The following is a 26,488-nucleotide window of genomic DNA, read 5'->3' on the forward strand; positions in this document are numbered from 1 at the left end:
CTCTACCACCAGCAAAATTCCTCACTTCCTTCTCTGTGTTCTACCCGGTAAACAACAACACAATCAACCAATCACTCAGGACCCAAGCCTGGATTGACACCTTCCACAAGCGGCTAATCATTTTTGCATCGGTTCTATCCCGCAAATAGTTTTCAAACACATCCCACTTTGTCTTTCACACTACTACCACCACCCTAAAACAGTCCAATATATGTTTTTTGAATGGACACATGAGTGAATGTATTGGAAAGGAAGATGATAAAGTGAGAGAAATGATGGCACACGGTTCCCCATGTTAATATCCACTAGAAGAGGTTTTAGATTCTGTCTTTCAAAGTGTTTTTTTTAGAACTTGAGTTCTCTTCATTCAATGTCATGAAATGCCGTTGAAGTTTTCTTGTACGAAGTTGCCTTCCTTCCCTCTCCCTCCTTTCTTCTTCTTCCTTAACTCTTGCCTTTCTCTGGATACCTCTCCCTGGCCCGGCGTCCTTCTCCCAGCACGCTGGTCAGCTCCTCTCGCGGAGGGCTCGGGTTTAGCCCCGCCTACCCGGAGCCCAAGTCATGAGGCCGCGGGTCGGGTGCAGCTCAGTGGGCGGGGACTCCTCAGCGCGCATGGGCGGAGCGGGGCGCGGGCTGCACCAGCTATATCTGCGCCTGCGCGGCGCCGCTGCTGGGCCAGTCGGGACGGAGGAGACAAGATGGCGCTGCGAGCGATGCGGGGCATCGTGAACGGGGGCGCGCCTGAGCTTCCCGTATCCACCAGTGGGCCCGTGGTGGGGTCTCGAGAACAGGTGCTGGCAATTAGCCGGAACTACCTCTCCCAGCCTCGTCTCAGTGAGTATCAGAGAGTAAGACGAATCCTGTCTTTGCTCTTAGCCCAGCCCCTTGCTCCCACTCACCTGCTTAGCCAGAGGGGTGGGATGGGGGGGTTGTTTTTCCCTCTCGCGTTCCCCTACTCCGACGTCTCTCTCTAGTACGCGATTTGAGTGTACCTTTATTTCCGTGCCAGGGGTGGGCTAAGGGGAAGAGCAGCAACGGGAACTTTTTCCTGGGTTGGTGGTCTCCTGGCTATTGCCCCACCGGTGCTCTCCAGTTTCCCGAGGCTGGAACATGCTCAGGCGCTTGCTTCCTGTCTCTGAGCGAAGGCCACTTCTTGCCACTCTTATCCTAATCTTCTGCTGACCTCATTCGGATCTGCAGGGGTCGAGGGAACCGCCCCTCCCCTTCCCCCTGCCTCGGGTGTGGACCTCAGGGCAGGTCCTGAGATCCTGCCGAGGGGGACGGTGTTGTGTCATCGCTGACGTGCTCAGGCCTTTCGTGGATGGAGGTCAGGCCCACAGCCAGAGGGAAATGTTGTTCAGTGGAGAAGCTGCTCCGCAGGAGGACACCTAGATATCAGAGAAAGCTAGAGCTGAAAAGTACCCTGCGGGTCATCTAGCCTAACCCTCTCATTTTACAGTGAGAAGCCTAAGGTTCTGAAAGGAACAGGGCTTGCCAGGCTTTAGACCCCTAATTACTGGCAGAGCAGGAAAATTCCAGGTTTCTTAATTCTTGCTGGACCTTTTCCTGCCATTAACTTGATTGCAAGGCTATCTTGGAGAAGACAAGAAGCTTTGCCCATATTATTTATCAAGTATGCAAAGCATATGCATAAGCATGTTTAAGTGTTGTGATTGTAAAAAGACCTTAATAAACCAGGCTTAAGTGGACTGTTCAGCAGTTTCGAAAGAAATGGTTCTTGATGACTAAACAATAAAATTGTGTAGCATCAGACCTCTTCACAGTTTCCTTAGGAACCGGGGATGAGCACTGGAAGTAGACTCTAAAACTTAGGAAAGCACCTGATGTTTTCCAACGTGGTGAGACTGTATTTGCACCGGTTAATTGCCACAGTACCTCTTTGTGGGTGGCTCATTGGTTAACAAGAATTTCAGATGAAGGGTTTCAGTCTGAGCGCTCTCCTGCCTGACTAATCCCATCCTCATCAGTCAGTGGGTCAGGTCCTGTGGCAGCACTGCAGTGTAAGGAAGAAAGAAAAGACTTGATTCTATGGTTTGCAGAGATGTGGTTTTTTTTTTTTAATTGAAATATAGTTGATTTATAACGTTGTGTTAGTTTCAGGTGTACCGCAAAGTGATTCAGTTATATATATTATATATGTATTATATTCTTTTTTAGATTCTTACCCATTAGAGGTTATTACAAGGTATTGAGTATAGTTCCCTGTGCTATACAGTAGTTCCCTGTTGGTTATCTGTTTTATGTATAGTAGTGTATATATTTTAATCCCAAACTCCTAATTTATTCCCCCCCATGTGCTTTCTATAATGGGAATTATTTGCGTTAGAGAGTGCTTGTTGAGAGTTTACATGCTGAATGTTTCAAGAAATTGACAGATGTTGCATTCTTATGACAATACATTTGTGCCTAACAGTTAAAAATACTCTTTTATGAATTGCATTTGTATGCTTTGCTGTTCTTTGGGTAGAACAGATAGACATTAGTGGTGCTTCTAGGAAAAGATTATAAGGGGCAGTAGTCATTTTTCCGTATAATTATTCACTCAATCTCAACTCAGAGTATCAACTGAAATAATAACATAGTTTAAAGAGTACTCCATGATTGAGGTTGTAAACCCTTAAGGGAGATGAGTATGATTTCTCAACATTCTGTGTGTGCTTAGCCAGTGACTGAAGAACTTCTCCAGATGAGATTCCTCCTGACAACATTGTTGCGACATAATGCTTAAAACTGAAACTTCAGGGTTCAGGAATCCTTTTTGTATCCTCAGTGCCTAGCACAGTGTTGGCACATAGAAACATTGTGTTTTGTAATTGTATAACTTGCATTTAAACCCCTTGTTCTGATAGTTTAGTATATGGATCTTTAATGTGGATGGAACCAGAGTAGGGAGTTGGGGTACTTAGTTTGAGTTTCACTTCTGTGTCTGGGTTATTCTAAAAAGCACAAATGATATCATATTTAGGCTAACAGCTAACTGCATTTGAATGTCATCTTTTTCCTATATTGCCACATTCTTGATTCTAGTTAACACTTTTAATTGCTTCTGAATAAATATTAACTTCTTAATTTTTCTGATTAAAGATCGATGTTAACATCCTAGGTAAAAAGTTATAGTTATTTAATGTGTGCTTTTTGAACAAAGTTATGGAATATTGGCAGTTCCACTGTACAAATTGGATCCTGGTTTTAAAAAATTTCAGGATTCTGAGGCCGTTAACAAGAGATGGAAAATGAGATATGCAGGCTTGAAATAATCTTGAGCACATTAGTTGAATTTCTAAGGTCACAATGAAAGAAAACTTGATTTCCTTTTAAACTTTGAGCAAGGTTCAATAATATACGAAGAGCTGTTGGATGTTAAACGTTTTGGATTAGATAATCTCCTTTGTTCTTGAGATCCTAGATCAACTAATCTTAGTTTCTTAATGTCATAAAGCATAGTTAGCCTCAGTGAAAAGTCCAGTAAAGGAATGGTCGGCCTGCCTTTTTCCAGAACCTCTCCCTCCTTGCCCACTACAAAGTGTGGGTCTTTACTTTTCTTGCACAATAGAAGATGATTGTTCCGATTTTGTTTTGCTAATAAGGTGCAGGCTGAGGGACTAGATCTCTTATTGTGCGATGACTGTCGAATTTTCTCTTTGAAAGTTTCACAATCATTAAGTAGTGTTCTGTTGAACAATCTCATATCCTATAGGAGGAAGAGGATGTCATCTAACAAAATATGTGCTTCTTAAAATCTTTGTAGATTTTGGGTTTTAAATGTTACTCCATAAATATTTATTGTCTTCATAAATATTCAGGATCAAAGATGTAAACATGTGTCTGCTGTGTTTTCAGAAGTTCTGATCATCCCCTGCAGACCCAAGTTCTTCTTCATTTGAAATTTTCAAGAGAAGAGTGGTCATTATTGTTTCGAAACAGAAATATTTATGTAATTTGTGAATGGGTATTGACTTTTTGAAGAGCAGCTTTATGTCTTTGGCAGCTTTAATCTAAATGGTTGTCTCTGCTTTGGACTGTTAATACTAATGGTGAGAAAAGCTGGGTAAATATTGTTGAGAGATAAAAGGTGGTATTTGATATTATTTTCTCTTCTTGTTCCCCCCCAGTAGTTTTACTATTGTGGAAAGGAGCTATAGTTTGTATATAAACTGTTTTCTACTCCCTATTTGTAGTCCAAGTGCTAGGAACTGTGTTATCTCCATATATTTAAGTTATACTGGAGACTAAGGGTCATAGAGTATAAACTTAGAATTGGTGGTGGGGGGGCCACAAACAAACAAAAATAATTTTAATCCTGGCTCTTCCATTTAGTAGCAGATTTCTCATAGATGTAGTTTAAGTGTGGAGTAGGTCTATCAGCCTTGCCTACCTCCCAGTGTTTTGTGAAACTGAAAAGGTAACCTATCTGAAGATGCTCTGTAAAGTGTGAAGCAGTTTCGTTTGGTAATATTTTTTATTTAGTTTGGATTATAACATTTATTAGTTTAGTTTGCATCCCATTTTCATGCAAACCAAGCATGTTGCTTAACCTCTGGTTTGTATCTGAAGTGGTCTCCTCATGCTTTCCAGTGACAGAAAACTGCTGAAGCATCTCCATTAGTTTCTTCCTTTCCTGCTTTAACTTTTCTAATGGCTACACTCCACTGGAGAAAGGTTGTTTTTCAGTAATGATACAAGAGTGCCTCAGACCACAAAAAATGACCAGTTCAGTTTTAGAATTTGAGCTGTAGCACAGAGTCAAAAAATGACTGGAGGCAGACTGTGTAAGTTCAGATCCTTAGGCAAGTTACTTAATATCTGAGAATCATTTTTCTCTTGTAAAACTTGGAATAATATTTGTTAGCTTATAGACCTGTTATGGAGTTTAAAAAAGAATTCCTGACAAGTACTTTTTAAATGTGTATTGGTAGTTTTGTTATTAATTAATTCCAGTGGTTACTAGCTTTTTTAAAGGCTACATACATTGTTGCAAATTTAGAGACTGCTTTTGATGAAGTAGAATCTTGCCTTCTCTAGTTGAAATCAACTTGATTCACTGTTTCCAGGAAAAGCAATGACTAGCATTTCTTTTTTCTTGGTCATGCTTTTTGCCTTGTGACTGGCAAAACTTCATAATTTGAATGAGCTTGAATTTAAACATGAGATTCTTAAGGATCATTGTTGTAGAGGTTAAAAGTTCAAAGGAGATGCAAATCTTGTCCAGAAAGTAAAGAAAAATTTCAGAACCTGAAGCATTTTACTGATGTTACATTTTATTCAAAACAGTTGCCTGTAAATCTCAAAACTGAATACCCACACCTCCACTGGCCCACTCCCTACTCCCATTCCCAGCTGTTTAGGTTTTGAAAAGGTCTTTGTTTCTATAGTTTTAAAACCTGAGTGCCAAGAAAATAATGTTTCTAATGTAGTTCACTTTGCATATCCACATAGCAATTTTAGAAAGTAATTGAAAAACAATATGTGGATTCTTTTAAAATGAGAACAGTGAGGGACTTCCCTGGCAGTCCAGTGGTTAGGACTCGGCACTTTCACTGCTGTGGCGTGGGTTTAATCCCCAGTTGGGGAGCTAAGATCTTGCAAACCGTGTGGCGAGGCCAAAAATAAAAATCAAATGAGAACAATGAAGAAATTGTTTTAGGGGTAGGACTTATTTTTAAGAGTATTAGATTATTTTAAAACAATGGAGAGGATTAACATAAAAGTAGCAGAATATATGACAACTGGGATATTTCTAATAATCTTGGAGGCATGATTAATTTGTTTACATTGCCATCCATTCAAGTAGCTTAACATTTAAAATTTGTGACTTGCTTTTTATCTAAGGTTGGAAAAAAAAAAAGTAATTAGGGGCCTCTGTTGATCATTACAATTACACATGTATTCAAGCAAATATTTGGTGTGAGGATTTAAAGGTCCTCAGTATGAAAGACTAGGGTTCCTGACAGTGCTTGCCTGCCCTGTCTCAGTGTTTCTACCGGGGCACTTGCTTCCTGGCTAAAGAAATTAGGTTTTTAAATTCTGAAGCCCCTTGAATGGACAGACTGGTTATTAAATGGTTTCCTCCTTGGGAGTCTACATTCATTTCAGAAATTTCTGTCTAAGACATCATAAGAGATCAAGCAAGTGAAAAATTCCCAGTTGGTTGACAGCTTCTTACACATTATTTTAGGTCTTGTAAACACTTATTTCATTTGTGTTTTCAGCTTTTCTGATTATGAAATTTAGTTAATTCTGACACTGTTAGAATTGCTTTCCTGAGTGTTCTGATTTATACTTGATTACCATTCATTATACGTGGCATGTATGTAGGTGTGATACAATTCAATGATAGCTACCTCCTTTCTAAAATGAGAGATTTGGGTAGTTTGTTGCTAGGGCATAATTTGCAGTAGAAAATATAAGCTTCTACAATGACAGTAACGTTTGACTTTTTTTTTTTCTTTAAAGGATGCTTATGTGATCTCTGGCCTTTAATTCCATCCGCCTTCATAAACTTTTTTTTCGTAGTTTTTATGATACTATTTAATCATGGCATTTTATCTTAACAGACTACATTTTTTCAGATTTCTTTTGTGAGTTTTGTCACTTCTGCTTAAAGTTACGGATTCCCTTCTTCTTCTCTATCTACTTTGCTAAGTGCTACCTTTTCTGTAAAGCTTTTTCTTTTCTAAGTAAGGACCATTGCAGGGTCTTTCCTGTGCTCCCACACACCCTCAGCACACCTCTGGTAGAGCCCTTACCTCCCCCTTCTCCATATAAAATTGTGAACTCTTGTGGGAACTCTCCCTCTTTACCTTTGTTTTTGTATCCTGGGTCCTTGAAACAAATGTGACTTATAGTAAGAATTAAAAATGTTTTTGGTTTGATGTACAGATGCAGGCATATTTTATAAATTCGGTGAAAAATTTCATACTTTCTGAGTGCTCCATATAATAGATATGATAGAGAGAGGGTTTTTTTGGTAATACCAGAGAGATCATTTAGACTGTTGTCCTGTTTGACAAGAACTGACTCTTTTGTGTTTCTTTCCAGCATACAAGACAGTATCAGGAGTTAATGGTCCACTAGTGATCTTAGATCATGTTAAGGTAATACCACTATCATTATCGTCTAACCATTTATGAAGTTAAAAGCATAGTATTAAGTACTGTTTAGTACACTTTAAGTCTTTTGTTATGATTTTTTTAAGCCATTCCTTGGTCGGAATGTCAGTGCTATATGGAGACAAGAATTTTAGGTCAGAAGTCAGAAGATGGGATTCTAGTACTGGATCTGTTGTGGATTCTGTTTGTGGCTTTGAGTCCCTTGTCTGTAAAATTTAAAATTTTATTTGTTTGTTAATCATACCTCACAGGTTTATTAGGAAAACAACAGTAGTATTTGTGTGTTTTATGACTTGTAGGATATTTAGATATACAGTATCTTGTGGCTCTTGTCATAGACTAGTGTGTTATAACTACTTGTTACATTTTTGTCTTCTCTACTAAATTTTAAGGTCTTTGAGTGAGTAAACAATGTTACTTTTGTCTTTGAAGGCCTGATACTGGTATTCAAGTAATGAATAAACAACAGATTATCTCAACAGTGACTAAAACCATAAGCAGAGAATAGTTTTTACTTATTCAGTTTGTTGAAAGATGCTTTAGTTACATGGGTTTTTTTTTTAGCCACACCTATACATAAGAATTATCTTAGAAAAAGAGGCATAGAATATAGTCTGTAATTGAATAGACCTCACCCTAGGTGAAGCCTCCTGCCTGAGTTCAGTGATCAAAATATCTTCAGAGATAATTTGTATAATATGCTCTGTAGAACAGTAATTCTGCATTGGTTGTTGTTGGGAGTGGATCAGGGGGAAAGGTACACAGTTATTAGTTTGTTGAGAGAAGTAATGACAGAAGTGTGTTTGGCATGTGGCCCCTCTGGAAGCAGAAAATAAATTGAAAAACATTTCTTAAAAGAAAGGGCAAAGTGAACTGTCTCTTCAGCTTTATCACTAAGATATTTTTGTGCATGACAAGGTACCTATACAAATTAATTGCAAGATTAAGCATATAGCTTCCTCCTGGCCACAGTTTCATGCTAGTCTGCAGTTTGATTCAAAGCCTCAGTATACAAATTGTACAAGGTTTAGGCAGCTGCCCGTTAATATTTTGTGAAGGGATGAAGCATACACTTTTATTTTTTGAGGAAGTATTGAAAGCATTATTTGCTTCTTTGTCCTTTATTTCTTCTTTTTTATATACTTTCTATTGGATAAAATTTTTGACTCATATTTTAAAAATATGAAGCTTTTATATTAGTAAATATATTTTCAAAAACAGTTAAAAATATTCATGCTTCAACTATGTTAAGTGCTGAACTCAGCACCAAAGATACACAATACAAATACATAAATGTCTGATTGTTAAGTGCTATGAAGGGTGAGTGCAGGATGCTATGAGAGTCAATAATGGGAAGGACTTAGAAAACATCTTGGAGGAAGTAATTTTAAGAAAGCTGAAAAAGTTTTATTGAATGTTTGTTTGGGGTATAACTCCAGCTGAGGAAAAAAGTTTATGTAGTTGTAAGAATGGCTTTATACCACCAGATTTAGAGTGTTTTTTTGTTTGTTTTTAGTTTTTGGCTCATGTTTTTAACTTAAGGCATACAGATAGTATCAAGGAATGGATAATTTTATACAAATTGTATCAGAATAGTTGATGATGGAGACTGCTGTCCAACTCATTTTCTGAAATCTTTGATTTCCAAACCTGACAAAGGATAGTATCAGAAAAGAAACAGTGTAGCTAATCTCATTCACAAGCACAGATTCTAAAATTCTAAATAAAAATGTTCCCATGTATTGGATATTAGCAAAAATATACTTTAAAAAATCAACAGGGCTTCCCTGGTGGCACAGTGGTTGAGAGTCCGACTGCCGGTGCAGGGGACGCGGGTTCGTGCCCCGGTCTGGGAAGATCCCACATGCCACGGAGCAGCTGGGCCCGTGAGCCATGGCCGCTGAGCCTGTGCGTCCCGAGCCTGTGCTCTGCAACAGGAGAGGCCACAACAGTGAGAGGCCCGCATACCACAAAAAAAAAAAATCAACAGAGTTATGCCAAAGTAGAATTTATCCCAGTAATACAAAGATGATTTGATATTAGCAAATGTCAGTATAATTCAGGTCATTCATACATAAAGCTAGAAAAAGCTTACGCTCTTCTCAGTAAATACAGAAAATGTATCTGATAAAATTACTTGTTTCTAAAAAAAACAAAACAGAAGAAGGAGGTCTTAGAAATAAGGGATAGAACAAACTTTTAAAACCTCTTAAAGGATATCCACCATAACTTACAGCAAACAGCCTATTTAAGGAGAGACTCTAGAAACATTCCCATTTAAATCAGGAACAAGATGAGGACACCTGTTGTCACCACTGCTATCCATCTTTGTTCTGTCTTTGTGCTTGGACCCTAACCAATGCTGTGGGAAAAAGAAATTAGGGGATAAAGGGATTAAAAAGGAAAAGGCACAGCTGTCATCATTTCTTGGTAGTATGATTAATTAAACAGAAAACACAAGTCATTCAGTGGACAAACTATTAGAAACAATGGTGTAAAACAGTGTTGCTGGATGCAGATGATGTCTATAGAAATCAGTAGTGTTTTGTATGCCAGAAGTAACTACTAGAATAATTAGGAACTTTTTACAAAAAACTGTGAAACTTTGTTGAAAGACATAAAAGAAGACTTCAAATAAGTGGAGATTCCACGTTCATGAATGAAAAGGCTCAGAATAGAAAATACGTTGATTCTCTCCAGGTAACAAAATCAGTTAGAAATAGAGTAAGAATAAAGATCTGGTGAGGGAGTAAGCAGATATTTCAGTGGAGCAAAGTTAAGATTCTTAAAACCAACTCTTCTCACACCTGAGAATTTGACTTGGTAAATGATAAAGGCTACATTACAAGTCGTGCTACTTGTAGCACAAATTAATTTGTGCTACTCAGTAAATATTGTTGGGGTATTTGGCTTCCTGTATGAAAAAATAAAAATGAGAAAAATAAAATTACATACCAAAAATAAATCCAGATGGATTAAAGACCAAAACATGAGAAACCTATCAGAAGACAATATAGAAAACCATTTTTATGACTTCAGATTGGAAGGTTTTCCTACACAAAAGACACAAACCATAAAGGAAAACAAGTCATTTTATTGCAAAAACTTCTGTATGATAGGATACCATAAACAAAATTAAAAGACAAGAAAGACTGGGAGCAGATATTCGCAAAAGGATTAATACCCAGAATCTATGAAACTTATCTAAAAGTAAATAAGAAAAAGCAGATGTAGTTGAAAAGCGAGGAAAAGATATTAATAAGGCTATTATAGGAAATGAAGTCTGAATTGTCAGTAAACATGAGAAGATGCTCAATATTAGTAGAATCAGGAAAATGCAAATTGAAAGATACTATTTTTTATTTTATCAAAATGGTAAAAATTAAAGTTTAATAATATAAGATTGGCAAAGATGTAGGGAAAAGATACTTATCTATACTACTAGGGAGTTTGTAAAGTAAAAGGTTCCTTTGCAGAGTAATTTCACATAAAAATGGACACAGCCTGTAGCCCACCACTAGGTAACCAGATACCTTCGGGAAACTCGGGCCCACATGTGAGAATGTTCATCGCAGCATGTTTGTAGTAGTATAAATTTGGAACAGCCGTGAACACCAGTGGTAGAAGAACAGCTGAATAAAATGTAGTGTCACTTGATTTTAACTATATCTGTTCTAACATTGATTCTAGATGCCCGTTTATTCATATTAGCATCTCCAGAATCAAGTGTCCTACAGTCAGTGTTGATTCACGGATGCATTGGCAGATGTTTTCCTTCACATCACACAAAGTAGTGATGCATTTTTCAAAAGATTATGTTAATAAAATAAGGTAAATACTACTATGACAGATCCAAAACATACGGTCGAGTGGAAAAAAAAAAAACGAGTTGCAGGATGATATATTTAGTATGTTACCATTTAGGTAAGTGAAACACTACAGTATATTTTTGGAAACATGCAATTTAAAATATTAAAAATGGATTAGAGGAATACATTTCTGGTTAGGAGAATTAGATTGAGGAGGGAATATTAGCATTATTTATTATAATAGTAATTATTTTATTGTTTAGTTGCATTTTATTCCTGTCCTCCCAAAGCACAAGGTGATTACACAGCCCAGAAGCAAACATCATTTCTGAGTAGTGGGAACATAGTTTTTTAACTTTCTGTAGTCTCAAAGCTTAAAAACATATACACAGAAGGAAAGAATTTAATTGCTGTGGTTTCATAGATTTAAGACCCTTCCCTCTGTACCTTATGTTGTGTTTGCCAGTGTTTGTGCCGGTGATAAGTGTTTTAAGGACTTAAACTACCTGAGGATATTCTAAACTCTGGATGTATACCTGTGTGCTTTGGGGAGGTATGGGGTCTGCATGTGCATACATGCTGTGAAAGACATAGAAGCATATAGAGTATTTTGAGGAGCTTTTAAAATGTTGGTTATTGAGCCTTTATTTTTTTCCTATTTAGTTTCCCAGATATGCTGAGATTGTGCACTTAACACTACCTGATGGCACAAAGAGGAGTGGGCAAGTTTTAGAAGTTAGTGGTTCCAAAGCAGTGGTTCAGGTAAGCATCACTTTCAAAACCTGGCCAGTTGAACGTTTTTCTGATCACAACAAACATAAGAAACACCAGTAGTTCTTTCTAGTAATTATCACATAAGTATACAGATCTTCATCAACTTATAGGTGAGGTGACACCTTGATAAACCCATCATAAGCTGAAAATACTGTAAGTTGAAAATGCATTTAGTACACAGAACCTACCGAACATCATAGCTTAGCTTAGCTTACATTAAAGGTGCTCAGAACACTTATATTAGCATACAATTGCACAAAACCATATAACACAAAGCCTATTTTATAATAAAATGTTAAACATCTCATGTGATTGTTTTGAAGTACTGTTTCTACCGAATGTGTATTGCTTTTGCACCACCACGACCATGAAAAATCTTAAGCCAGGGACCTGACTCTTTACTGGCTATGAGGGAAGAAAAGTATTTTTTCATGTTTTGTTGCTAAATGCCAGCCACCAATATCCATTCTAGCCCAGTAGCTCCACTGGTAAAATGGCTTTTTTTAAAAAAAATTTTAATGGATAAAATGAAACAGTCACATAGAAGGAGAGAGATGAAAAGTAGAATTCAGAGCTTATGGGCTGAAACCAAAACAAGATCTGAGTCTACTTCTTGTCTCTGATAATGCCTAGTTTTTCATGTTACTGATTATAGGAAGTGCCAGTTTTCTCAAATAACATATTGCCCTAAAAAGTAGATCTGGAGCAGAGGTCGGCAGAATTTCTGTAAGGGGCCAGATAGTAAATTTTTTAGGCTTTGTGAGGGTTTTGCCTAAGGTCTCTGATGCATGTTCTTAGCTTTTTTTTTCCTTTTTTTTTTAAAAAAAAAACAATCCTTTAAAAATGTAAAAACCATTCTTAGCTTGCTTGATGGATTTGGCCTGCAGGCATGACCCTGGTTAAGAGGTTGGCAATTTGGTTCATCGTCCACCATGAACACTTCTTTATTCATAATACTAAAAGTAGTATGTATGTTGATGTATTTTACTTTATAAGGGCTGACAAATGAATCTTAAGCGCTTATGATCTAAATTTCTTATGCCCTTCTGTTTACTTTTCTTTCTTGATAGGTGTTTGAAGGGACTTCAGGTATAGATGCCAAGAAGACATCCTGTGAGTTTACTGGGGATATTCTCCGAACGCCGGTGTCTGAGGATATGCTTGGTAAATGGATATTATTATTCATTCTGAGCAGAGATCTGTTTCCTTTTTAGCGTATTTCCGTGAAGTCTTTGTAAAGATTATGAATATTTGAGTCATTGTCCACTCTGTACTGTCTTGTTACTGTTTAACAGGTCGGGTGTTCAATGGATCAGGAAAACCCATCGACAGAGGTCCTGTTGTACTGGCTGAAGACTTCCTTGATATCATGGGTAGGGACAGAAAATGGATTTCTGTGTTTTGGGGAAAATAGCATCTATCTATCTATCTTATACCTTTGTCAGATAAAGGGTGATTTTTATGATACTTTAAGTAGATAACCAACATATTCCATGTTTGATTAATTATTTTTTGTTTACTATTTAATAAATTTATTTTTCCTAGAGGTTATCTTAAAATTTTATATTTTATTTATTGTAAAATATCACCAGGATATATCTGAAATGTAAAAGCCATAATGGCTTTGAAATTAGGATTTCTCTCTTATTTGCTATACCTTACATTTCACTTTACTACCATATAACTTGTGAATCTACAAAAGATTAATGGAAAAAAATATTTAAACAGTTTCAGATTTCAAAAATAACTGATTTTTTAAGAGTAGAAAGAAATGCTTTATATGCTTTGTATGGTTGTAGTCATAATGTAGAGACATATTAAAAGTTTCCCTTTTGGAAATGCATTAGGCCAGCCAATCAATCCTCAGTGTCGGATCTATCCAGAGGAGATGATTCAGACCGGCATTTCGGCCATAGATGGCATGAACAGTATTGCTAGGGGGCAGAAAATTCCTATCTTCTCTGCTGCTGGCTTACCGCACAATGAGGTGAGAACTAGAATCTGTTTGGTATGAAATTCAAGAAGAAAGAATTTCTGAGTGCTTTACTCTTAGTGAGAAACCAAATATAGGATTTTCAAGGTAAATACCCAATGTTTCTGTTTATATAATCCAATTACATTGACTCTTTACCCACACATATCTGACTTCTTGCTTACTCTTAGGAATCTGCAAAAATTACAAAATAGTTTTACTGAATAAAGCCCTTTAAGACAACCCAGTTTCAGTTATGATTACAGTTCCCCAAAGTTTAGGGTAAAAGTTACTTTGTTGTAGAAGTATTATTTTAGATTTTAACTTAGTTCTTTTGTACTCTTCATCAGATTGCAGCTCAAATCTGTCGCCAGGCTGGTTTGGTAAAAAAATCCAAAGATGTAGTGGACTACAGTGAGGAAAATTTTGCGATTGTATTTGCTGCTATGGGTGTAAGTATTATCTTTTTCTGTTTTAGTATGAAATGTAAAATTGCTTGTGTTATTAGAACAATGTAGAAAACTGCACAGATATTATTCAGTTTATCTCTAGGCGGAGAAGTTGCAGCTTGGCATTTTGGGCAAACCATGGATTAGTATTTAGCATTTGACTGTGGAATGTAAGAATAATTCCCTTTGTGCCCAGAGCAAGCTGTTTACTCCGTTGGCTTTTGTAAACGTTTTGGGGGTATTTGAACCTTTAAAAGAAGGAGCAGTACAGATCTGTAGCTTGGCCTTCATCAGAAATAAATATTGGGGGGAAAAAAAAAGAAAGAAAGAAATATTGAGCATTTTTCTTCTCCCAGCACTGATGAAGTCATTGCCATTTAGGTAAACATGGAAACTGCCCGGTTCTTCAAATCTGACTTTGAAGAAAATGGCTCAATGGACAACGTCTGCCTCTTTTTGAACTTGGCTAACGACCCAACGTAAGTAAACAAAAAAATAGAGCTATTTTCCCCCTGTTCGTGCAGGCTTCTGGTCAAAAATGTCACCTTACACTAAGGAGGTAGAACATTACAGTGGAAGCTACACAGGCCTAGGTATGAGATAACCGTATTTAAATTCCAGCTCTGCTTCTTGCAAGTTACTTGGTTTTGGGTGAGTCATTTAGGCTCTGAAGCTCAGTGCCTCCTTTCATAAAATGTGATAAATAATACTTGTCTCACGGGGTTGTTGTACATATTAAATGAGATAATAGTATAAGTTACCTAGCACACCGTCCATACTCAATAAATTACCTTTTCCTCTTACCTGCAAAATCTGCCCCCTACTTCTTTCCTCCCTTTCTCCTTCTCTCTCTCTTCCTTTCTTGCTCAGTTTTGAGAACTATATAGTTCTGACAAATTATGGGGCATTTATAAAATAAATCAATTTATCTGTGTAGCACTAAGTAATTCTTATTATGTAAATACATAAAAGAACTCTGCCTTACTTAAGAACTTTTAAAGTAATAATTGCTTAACCTTCCTGAATTTATGTGAAACTTTAAAAGGGAGACTGTACTATTATTTCTGGAATCATTTTGTTTTGTTTTTGGCCTTTTTGTTTGAGTGACTTAGGACTTAATGTTTCATTTCAGTATTGAGCGAATTATCACTCCTCGCTTGGCTCTAACCACGGCCGAGTTCCTGGCCTATCAGTGTGAGAAACATGTATTGGTTATCCTAACAGACATGAGTTCTTATGCTGAAGCACTTCGAGAGGTAATTTTTTTCTTAATTAAAATGGATTATCTTGTCAGGGTTATCTTGTCCCTCTGCAAGTTTTCATTTTGTTTTTAAATCATGTTTTTTAAAATGCATTGCTCATATATTAGTAGAATACCTTAATTAATCAGAAAAGGAAATACTACTTTTGTCAACCTAATTGAAATGATTAGAGGATGAGATTTAAATTATTAGCCTATTTATCATACTCTCACTGTCTCCATTGATTAAGACTGGATTCTTAGAGTAAATGATGCAAGCTATTTAATCAGTTACTCTCCAAGGTAGTTCTGTCTCTGTCCAGACTGTCAGTTTTCAGCCCTTTTCAAGAATTTCATTTTTAATGATGTAAATTTTTATTTATTTACATAAGTGAAGACTACACTCTGGCAGAACCCTCTTCAGAACTTTTTTTTCCTTCAGAAAGCTCAGTGATTATTTAGAAACAATGTAAGATTCTAGCACTTACCATCCAGAAGTGTGGGGTGTTTGTTCTAATGCAAGTTACTGAAATTTTGAGTTACTTGCTCTTTTAAGTGTGCAAAAAAGGGAAGAAGACTTCTGAAGAGACAGCCTATATAAATATCTAGCCTAAGATTCCCTAAGATCCATCATCATATCTCACTCGGCTACAGTGCTTTTTCATTGAAGGACTTCTTTTCTCCCATCCATCACAAATACTTTTCTAAAAGGCAGTAAAAATAAGTATTAGAAAAGTGAAAATTAAAAAAAAAAAATTTACAAACCCTTTTATTAGTAGTATTAGATTCGACAGACAATTATTCTATCAAATTGCCACTAAAGTTTTCTATATGTTTATCTTGCATTCTACATTATCTCCTTACAAATTGATAAAAGCTGGTCTGCAGGCCACACTTTGAGTAGCACTGCTGGAGCACCCTCTTGGAGGAACCAAAGTAGCAGTTAGGAGTTGGGCTTAGTGATTTGCAGTTCTTGTTGGCTGTAGATTAAAATGTATGCATATATTCTAGTGTGCATGTCTCTAAGAGACCATTTATTACTATTCTTACCTTGTGCGGTGATCCAGGGAAATTATCTGGCCCTTGATTCCGGTTGTAAGTTGGGGTTAATAACATTAACTTCCTCATAGGGTTGTTGTGAGGATTAAATTAAATAATGTATGTAAAATGCATCAGATGATTTCTGATATATGTATTTCCTTCCCTTTTGATCTTTTCAGGATTAGCTTATGTAAATCTGGCAAGATCCATAACATGAAGTAAATCTTGTGAACTGAGAATATTCTCTTAGTTTTAAAATGTACTACCTTTGATTTATAAAATTGCAAGCAGATTTTCTTCTAGCAGGCTATTTGAAGATTTGTGTTACGGCAGTATGATTTTAGCAGAAAACTTGTGGTCCCCAATTGTCAACATTTTTGTTGCAGAATAATCTGAATTTATGTTGCTAGATTTTTCTTAATCATTTCTAGAGGTGATATTTAAAATGAACAAGATATTTCCAACTTTGTAATTTGGCCTGTTCAAACAAATGTGTTCTAACCAAGCTTTAATTTTCATTTTCTGGTATGTGATACTGTTCTCCTTGACTCACTGTCAGGTTTCAGCAGCCAGGGAAGAGGTTCCTGGTCGACGAGGTTTCCCAGGTTACATGTATACAGATTTAGCCACAATATATGAACGCGCTGGTAGAGTGGAAGGTAGAAGTGGCTCTATTACTCAAATTCCTATCCTCACCATGCCTAATGATGGTAAGTTTAGGGTCTTTGGATTATAGCATCCCTAATCGTTGTAAGGACTTTGATTTTAAGAGAGAAGACCATCTATCTTTTTGAGTTGAAATTCTTTTGAGAGTTTATCCTCCAGAAGTTTACCTTACCTAGTGATTTGTTTCTAGTAAAAGTTTTCATTTCAAAACTACCCATAATAATTATTCTTTTGTAGAAAAATTTTCTTGTAATTTTTATTTATTAGCTAGTATTTAGTGTCTACTGTTTGCAGGACACTGGTCTAGATGAAATGAATTTTTAAAAGATTTATGGGCTCTACTTAATGTAAGCTACTCATTCTAGGTGGATATTTTTTTAATGTATGTGCATCAGTAATTTAAGGTAGCTTAAGTGCCAGATATAGAGCACAGATAGTAAATGCCACGAGACTCCAGAGATAGAACGATCATCAGAGACTTGCTAAAAATTACTTGGTTTTATCATGTATGTCTAAGTGCACAGTGCAGTGCCTGCCTGGATGTATGCCCAGCAGCCCCCGGGTGAGACTTTCAGCATTCCCCTTATGTTAGTGTCTTTTTATCTTTATCTCAGTCTTTTAAAAACACTTTTTCAAAATATTTTCAGAAACAGTAATAACTCATTATAACTGAGCACTGTTCTAAGTGTTTTGTAAGTTTTGACTCATTTGATCTTCATAGCGACTTTTTAGATGCTCTCGTGTGAGGCACAGAGAGGTAAAGTGTCACAGTTAGGAAGTGGCGGCTTTAGAACCCAGGCAGTCTGAATACTACCTCTGATGTGAAAATGATTTGTTCCAAGGAAGCAGCTACAAAATTACTCTCTGTAATTTAACAGACTTAGAGGTGTCTTGCTCTGTGCGACCTGCTTGGTGCTGCCTGTGTAGTGTTGCTTAACTTGTTTAGCCTCTCTGTATTTTCCATGTTGAAATGTTGTGTATCCCTCTGGGATAGCTTATGGACGAAGAATGTTCTCTCAGTATACATCAAATTGGCAAATCTCTGCAAATGAGCTTTGTGTTTAAAATGGAACTTTATTTGTATTTGGGGGAGAGAGAGCATAACTAGGAGAAATAGTACTTTTTATGAATATAGCTAATTTAACTTGTGTCGACACATGTCTAACTGTGCTGCAGCCAGATAAGTTAGACTGGCCAATACGGTAACCTCTAGCCACATTTGGCTGTTTAAATTCTAAAGTTTATTAAAATCAGATAAAGTTTGAAATAAAGTTTTTCAGTCGCATTTAGCCACATTTCACATGTTCAGTAGCCACATTTGACCAGTGGCTGCCATATTGGACAGCACAGATAAAGAACTTTTCCATCATCACAGCAAACTATTTTATATAGCACTGTTTTAAGTAGTGCAGATTGACTTCCTGTGGTTTTGTTTATATGAGATGGACACTTTAACTAACATCAGGTGTCTTTCTCTGGTAGATATCACTCACCCCATCCCTGACTTGACTGGATATATTACAGAGGGGCAGATCTATGTGGACAGACAGCTACACAACAGACAGGTATTTGACAGTTGAACGATGCTATAAGCCTACAGATCTATTCTTCAGTTATTCTTTAGTGACTCTGACTTTGCTCTTAGGAATTATTTATTTAGAAAATATAAGCAAGAGGGAAGAGATATGGGAACATATGTATATGTATAGCTGATTAACTTTGTTATAAAGAAGAAACTAACACACCATTGTAAAACAATTATACCCCAATAAGGATGTTAAAAGAAAATATCAAATTGCATTGTTTTTAATATGGCTATAAAATTGTCATTTCTGTAATACTAAAATCCTGGTGTGGAAAAAAGTGCCAGAATTAAGAATTAAATTTCCACTTTCTTTATTGTGACTTAAAATGGAGTGAGTTGTTCAAAGAACTTTTTTGGGTCTTCTGTTCCCTAATGGTATAATCTACTTTTGTTATTAATACAAGAACAGATTTTTCAGAGTTTTTTCTTTGTCTTTTATTGTTAAAATTTTTAAAAATTGAGGTATAATTGATGTCACATTACATTAGTTGCAGGTGTACAATGTCATGATTTGATATTTGTATATGTTGCAGAACGATTACCCCAATAAGTCCACTTAACATCCACCACCTCACATAGTTAAAAAATTTTTTTTCTTGTGATGAGAATTTTGAAGAGCCACTCTTCTAGCTACCTTTAAATATGTGATACAGCATTATTAACTTACATAGTCACCATGCTGAAAGTTCCAACCCCGTGACTTAACTCATTTTATAACTGAAAGTTTGTACCTTTTAACCTCCCTCACCCATTTTGCTCACTCCTCATCCCCTGCCTCAGGCAGCCACCAGTCTGTTCTCTATCTGTGAGCTTGACATTTTGTGAGATTATATGGTATTTATCTTTTTCTGACTTATTTCACTTAGCATAGTGCCCTAAAGGTCCATCCATGATGCTGCAAACAGCAAGATTTCATTCTTTTTTATGACTGAATAATCAAAAACAGATTTTTTTTATTGGTTCTTTAATAGATGCCAGCTTCTGATATCAGCTTTTAGGTGAAATTATTGTTATTTTTATTTTTCTTTTTTTTTGCGGTACGTGGGCCTCTCAGAGCCGTGGCCTCTCCCGCCGCGGAGCACAGGCTCCAGACGCGCAGGCCCAGCGGCCATGGCTCATGGGCCCAGCTGCTCTGCGGCATGTGGGATCCTCCCAGACCGGGGCACGAACCCACGTCCCCTGCATCGGCAGGTGGACTCTCAACCACTGCGCCACCAGGGAAGCCCTATTGTTAATCTTTTTATGTGTGATTTTATGAGTCAGAGTTCAGAAGACCATTTGGATTTGATATTATAGGCAGATGTTGAAAATTCAGTTTTTTAATATAATCTTGTACTATTTTGTAGATTTTACTTTCTGGATTTGATTCTCAAAAGAAATCTTAACCTGTAAAATGTTTCTTCCTTTTCTTATCAGGAAAAGATATTAGGAATCATCTAGGAAACCAATGTAGCAGTGTCATGCAATTTAAGCAATAAAAATGAGTTTCAAAGTCCTCCTTTACTACCAGTAAAGCTTGAATTTTGTACTTAAATATAATATTTTCCCCCTTCCCCTCTTACCCAAGATTTACCCACCTATTAATGTGCTGCCCTCGTTGTCGCGGTTAATGAAGTCTGCTATTGGAGAAGGTATGACCAGAAAGGATCATGCCGATGTATCTAACCAGCTGGTACGTATGTTTTTTCCAGGATGGTGTTTAAAGAAATGAATACTTTCTCAGTTCATTCCGCCGTCTTATACCTCTTGTCTTTCTTCCATACCACTTTTCTTCTCCCCCCATCAAAGTAGAATTTTAATATAGAATATATAATATAGAATAGTGGAATACAGAAACATTCATTAGAGCCTTTTTCACAAGGATAACTGCTCATGACAAAGATTAAAAATCACATGCTTGAAACCCACCTCTAATGCTGTATGAGGTCGTTTTTAAATAAAAAAGGCGTAAGACAATTAAGTTTTTATTAGTAACCTTAATTACAGAGTATTTCCGAAAGACTATTCTAACTAATTTTTTGTTTAACATATTAGGCAATCACCAGAACGCTAAGGGATACGGCTGTATATATTCTATGAAATCCTTGGTTGCTATAGTCCTGAGATTGTATACCAAGCATAATTAAAGAAAAACACATTTGACCTTAAAGTAGAAATGATAAATAAACCTAGTGATAACACAGATATTTTTTTTTGAATAGAATTTAGAGATGGATTTCTCCTATTGTGTAAGTTGTGATTTTTAAATGCTCTACAAAATGTAAGCTCATTGGTATATTGAGGGAGTGTATTTTTTGTAGAGTGTTAGTAATGTCTATGTATTGCATGCTTGAAGACTCCTTTCTTAGTGAGACTGTATAATAAAGTCTTTCCAGTACTTGCATATGAACTTTATGTGAATTATGTTTGGAAATCATGTGAAATACTGTGAAGATAGCTACAGCAATACACTTACATAGCCCAGAGTACCGTTACCATTTATAAAACCTTATCTCTGTTCATGTAAACCTTTTTTTCTCTTTAGTATGCATGCTATGCTATTGGTAAGGATGTGCAGGCCATGAAAGCTGTAGTTGGAGAAGAAGCCCTTACGTCAGATGATCTGCTTTACTTGGAATTTCTGCAGAAGTTTGAGAGGAACTTCATTGCTCAGGGTAAGATTACTGTTTTCCTATGAATAGAAACAGCATCATATGTATTTTTGAGGAGGACTTCTTTCCTAGTCTGAGAGAATTTACATTGGTCTCCATACAATTTTCCTTCTGATTAGAGAAGAGGTTCTCCAGCCGCCTGCCATGTCTTTGTTCTTAGCCCTCTGGTTCCTTCCCCTGTACCTTCAATTTCTTTATCCATTTATTTAGCTCCTGTCTTGTGTTTTCTCTTCCTTAGAACCGGCCTTCTGCTCTCCTGCCTCCATTGCCACTTCTCCTCCCTCTTACCCTCTCTGCAATGCTCTCCTCTGGCTTTGGGGGCTTTGGACTTTTCATGTCCATCTATTTTCATCCTCCTGATTTCTCATCTTCCTGCTTCTTAATTGTTAGTGTTCCCAAAGGCTTAATTACCTGTTCTTTCTGTGCTTTTTTTCCCCTGTGCTGATGACTAACTTCCTATGTATGAGCCTTTCCCCTCTTTCTGAAGCTCTAGTCCCGCATCTTGAGCTAGGAAGCCTTTGTTTATGCCACCATCCTCTCTGTCTCAGCGTGGTGAGAACCAAAGTATTTTCCCAACTGACCACCTGCCTAGCAATTCCCTTTTCAATTTCTGTCTACCTCTGGCATGACCATTACCCTAGTTAGCCCGAGCTCAGGCACTGGGCATTCTTAACCCTCTTCATTTATTCTCCAGTCATCAAATATTTGCTACTTTGCATTGTTCTTCTTTAAAACATCTTATCCTGTTCTCTTTTCATTCCTATTAAAAAAACTTAGGCCGGTGTTTCTCAAAATTGAATATGCTTTTGAATCTACCAGGGATCTTGTTGAAATGCGGATTCTGATTCGGTAGATCTGGGTGGGGCCAGAGAGCCTGTATTTTGACAAGTTCTGGGTGATCTTGAAGCTGCTGATCTCTGACCACTCTGTGTGTCCCAAGACCTAGTCCAGACCTTTGTCCCATCATCCTTGGCCGTTAGTGCCAGCATCTTCACCAGTCTCCCTGACTCTCTCTATGCCATTGCCAGGGTAAATTTAGTATTAATTTTATTGATTGTCCTTCTGTTAAAAAGTCTATAATGGTTTTTATTACATAGCATGTGTAGGGCTTTCAAGCTGTTTTGTTTGTTCTCTTCCCTGCCACCCCTGCTAATGCTGGTAAACTCTTATTTTTGACCTCAGTGATACTTACAAACGATGTGTTTATTTTGGAATGATGCATCAGCTACACACTTAGGATTTGTGCGCTTTTCTATTTATGTGATACGTTTTTTAAGTAACATTAAAATCCCCAGAATGTATGATAGTTGGGTTTTCTAAAAAAATAAAAATAAAAAATTACACAGAACCTTAATATCTTAAAAAGATAAAAATTGTTCTGGTAGACAAGAGATGCAGAACTCTAGCCACTCTAACTCCTTAGTTAAAAAATGAGATTTATTTGCAGGATAAGAATGATTCTGCTATTAAGAATAATAATAGCAATAGCAAGTTTGAAAACTTTCACACAGACCTATTCAGGTGATTAATTGGCATTTAAGGCCTTCGAAGTATCTGTACTAGCCTCCTTCAGGTCAGCCTGTGTTCCTGGGAAACTGCTTTTCTCACTACTCTCTGGACAAAACTCTAGGTCTAGTTTCCATTATTCAGTGGAGTGTGTTTAGATCCCACCCATTGTTAAACGCACACGCACACACACACACACACACACACAGCCGCCGAACGTCTCGCCTGTGGGCTTTCTCCCTTTTCTCTGGTTCCCAGGGGTACCTATTGTCTAGACCCTCATTTCCACGTTAAGTCACACCCAGTCCTGGAGGCCTAACTGCTGTGTGTCTCTTTTTATACTTCATGCCTGCAGTGCTAGTTCCATAACAGAATAAATTTTGAATAACGCTGAGAAGTTGGAAGTACTTGGCCTTTATTCATCTAATCTCAATTTTTTGTAAGGTCCATACGAAAACCGCACTGTCTATGAGACTTTGGACATTGGCTGGCAACTGCTCCGAATCTTCCCCAAAGAGATGCTGAAGAGAATCCCTCAGAGCACTTTGAGCGAATTCTACCCTCGAGACTCTGCAAAGCATTAGCTGCTACTTCATCGCTGGCTCGATGCTCTTGTGAAATACTGGTTCTGTTTTCTTTATTGCTTTTGCACTCCCCCATCCCCACCTTTGTGTTGGAGTTTACTGTGTTACCCTGTAATTAAAAACAAGGAATAGGTAACATATTGTGCCAGTGTTGCAATGTTTTAAACTGCTAACAGCCTTTAAAATACCCCCTGTTCAGAAAACCTGGAACTTCAATGCTTTGTTTAAAGTAGCTGAGGGTTGGAGGTGAAGTTTTCCTACTGATGTGTGTATTTGTACATAGTGGTGTAGTTAGCTGCCCAGTGTCCTCATTATTTGGGTCTCTCAGACCTTCCTTGTCCACCCCCTCAAGAGTATCACTATCTGAAGTTATAATGCTTTGATCTCCAAACTAGAGACAAGATAGGGTCTGAAAGACGCTTCCTCTCAGAGCCAAGACGCTTTCCTGAGCACTTGTTCTTAGATTTTGGTGTGCCTCTGGGTCTGTGCTGCTGCTCTAAGCAGATGGTTTTTACTGTCCACCTGCTGTTTCCTGTTTAATGAATAGATTAGAAAAGGAGTTTCCTTTTCCTCTTTGGTACGGATAAGTTTCAACTCCTGTTTCTTACTGTTCTCCCTCCCTCTGAGTAGCACAGAATCGTGCAGGTTTTGCCCAACTGGCCTTGATCTGATAGTAGTGAGATGCCCTGTCTTGATGATCCTTACTGGGTTTCCATGCAGAGGAATCATAATTAAAATGATTAATAGAATTGTTGGTTGGAAAGAGTTGGGATACAATTTTTTAAGAAAGAAAAACCTATATCAGTTCTACATTTGGACATGCTAACAGTGGTTTTAAGTTTCTAAAGTGTTTACCAGATGCTAAAGGCAAGGTGGGGAAGAGAAAGCTCTTCTGTGTATGGAATTTTTTTATATATATAATCTATGGATATTTTAAACTCTGTTAGATAGCAGCCTTTGGAAAATCCCCTATTTGGTCCTGCTTTCTGACCTATCTGCCTTTTCAGGGTAGTCTTGTGGCACAAGTGATAGCATTTAAAAGCTTTAGTCTTTTAATTCCTCCTTCCTGCTGCGAGCCCTGAGCGGTCTTCTATGCACTTCTGACATGTCTCCTGTTTGGTCTCTCTGTGTTCCTTGTTACTTGGATGCAATAGCAACTTCTCTGTGCATTCCATCTTTCTTTCAAGTTGTGTAAAGTTCTTCACTTTTCTTCTCTGAGGGTGTAGGGGGTGGGGGGAGTCAGCATGATTATATTTTAATGTAGAAAATGTGACCTGGATATAAAATGAAAATAAATATTAAGTTAAATGGAAGTTACCTAAAGTGACTCTGTATCTTCTAATCAGAAAAGCAATAGCAACAAGCAAATATATAATAATGCATCTCTCTTTGATTCACAGTTTTGAACATCATAACCAGTATTGTGAACCAGCCCCTTGATTCACAGTATTATGAACCATGTCCCCTTTACAGGGACATGGCCCATGTTTTGTACCCTCTGCCTTTTAGGCTGCCCTTTCAAGCTCTTTTCAGTGATACCTTTTCCAACATATTGTAGTTTGATCCAAGGTTGAGAGTTACTAAGGTGTGGGGTTGGTTTGTTTGTTTGTTTGTTTTGTAGATCATTAGTGGCTAAGTTCTCTGAAACTTGAAGTTTTGATTCAGGGTCCACTTAGCATTTTCGAGAGTTACTAAGGTGTTTTATAGCCTTCTTTGTTTCAGACATTCTCAGGACCTCTAGAGCCTGTCTGCCATGAATGAAAGAGGGTAATAAATAGAAAATGAAATACATACTGAAGCAAGCCAAAACTTGCTTCAAATAAAATCTGAAATAGATGGTCCAGTATATAAAGAAAACATACTGGTTAAAGCACAGGGATGTGGCATCATGGTGGCCTCCCGTTTCTTTCCCCTCTCCAACTCAGAGTGACATTTAGGACATGTAGAGGAAGAGGCTGTCATAGCAAGAGTAGGTAGACCTGTGTTCTGATTCTGGTGCTGCCACTGACTGTGTGGCCTTGCTTAGTCATTTAACAGATTTGTGTTCCTTTTAGGGTTATTATAAGGACTAGAGATTTTGTGTGCAAAGCATTAGAACAGTGCCTGGTCCATGGTGTAGGCACTCATATAGTAGGCTACTTTTAATGCCAAAGCTTTATTAAGGGAGATTTGACTTACTACTCTTAAATAATACTTAAGATTAGTTAGTTAAGTAGCATTCTTGTTAGTTTGTTATTTTTTAGGGAAAACATTTTCTTAGTGTACCTTTTTGTGCCAGTGATAAAACTTAATTGAAAGACTAAAGTTATGCTTTAACATGGACTCTCACTATGATTAAATGTTTTAAAAAGAAGTTTTCATTTCAGTTGGCTTAAAGTATTTGGGAGGAGAAAAGTCACTTCAAAGTTCAGGCTATCTAAATAAGTCGTTAAGCATTTATTGCTTGCAGTTGACTGTCACTTCGGTCCATAAGATTTCATGTAAGTGAAAAAATGTTTTCAGACTAATGTAATAAATGCCTCACTAAGATGTTTTATTCTCAGCAAGTGTGGATGGTGCACAATGTCTGGGGTCAATAAAAGCATTGTCTGCTTTTGAAATTTTCTGTTATACTGGTAATGGAAAGTTAGCTTAGTCCAGTATTAGGGAACAACAGAAAATAGTTCCCCGGACAGAACTGAAAATACCATTTAGAGACGACAAGAAAAACTTAGCGAGGCAGTTCTTGAAGGACAGTTATCTTTTATGGAAAACTTAAGTACAAAGAAATGGGTTTTTTTGTTTGTTTTAATGAAAGTATGTTCCTTACTCAGCTACCAACTGTGGTTTTATTCCAAACTTTTTCCAGTCTGGAGTTGAATACCTGCCTAGTACTCAAGGAAACTATGCAGTGTCTTCAGTTGCCCCTGCCTCCGTATGAAGCCCTGCACTGGCAACAGTGAGCAGGTGACTGGTGTTTAGAAACAATGAGACTAACCAGTCAAGGAGCTTTGTATCCTCAGCGAGAATAGCAAAACCTGCCCAGAAAACTTGCCAAGTGTTTTCAGGCAGCTGGGTAACCTGGGAATTGGTGATTCCCCA

At 37.3% G+C, this 26,488-nt stretch overlaps 1 protein-coding gene across 1 annotated transcript; it reads left to right on the plus strand.

Moving 5' to 3' along the window:
• Nucleotides 1–676: 676 nt before the first annotated feature.
• ATP6V1B2 (ATPase H+ transporting V1 subunit B2) lies at nt 677–24,724 on the plus strand. The gene is made up of 14 exons (XM_024761369.1): nt 677–834; nt 7,060–7,115; nt 11,603–11,701; nt 12,784–12,877; nt 13,009–13,086; nt 13,561–13,700; nt 14,036–14,137; nt 14,516–14,613; nt 15,267–15,390; nt 16,975–17,125; nt 18,564–18,646; nt 20,234–20,338; nt 21,191–21,320; nt 23,268–24,724. Exons 1-14 carry the CDS (start codon nt 699–701, stop codon nt 23,405–23,407), a joined length of 1,536 nt encoding a protein of 511 aa, XP_024617137.1. The 5' UTR covers nt 677–698; the 3' UTR covers nt 23,408–24,724.
• The last annotated feature ends 1,764 nt before the right edge of the window (nt 24,725–26,488 follow it).

The sequence above is a fragment of the Neophocaena asiaeorientalis genome, unplaced genomic scaffold, assembly GCF_003031525.2.
Source record: "Neophocaena asiaeorientalis asiaeorientalis breed wild unplaced genomic scaffold, Neophocaena_asiaeorientalis_V1.1 scaffold377, whole genome shotgun sequence".
In the NCBI taxonomy this organism is placed as follows: domain Eukaryota; kingdom Metazoa; phylum Chordata; class Mammalia; order Artiodactyla; family Phocoenidae; genus Neophocaena; species Neophocaena asiaeorientalis.

Excerpts from the sequence above, each read along its gene's own strand:
- ATP6V1B2 (XM_024761369.1), top strand. The coding sequence starts at position 699 with ATGGCGCTGCGAGCGATGCGGGGCATCGTGAACGGGGGCGCGCCTGAG. Across the intron at positions 7,116-11,602 it reads TGATCTTAGATCATGTTAAG|TTTCCCAGATATGCTGAGAT; the intron begins GTAATACCACTA and ends TTTCCTATTTAG. Across the intron at positions 14,614-15,266 it reads AACTTGGCTAACGACCCAAC|TATTGAGCGAATTATCACTC; the intron begins GTAAGTAAACAA and ends GTTTCATTTCAG.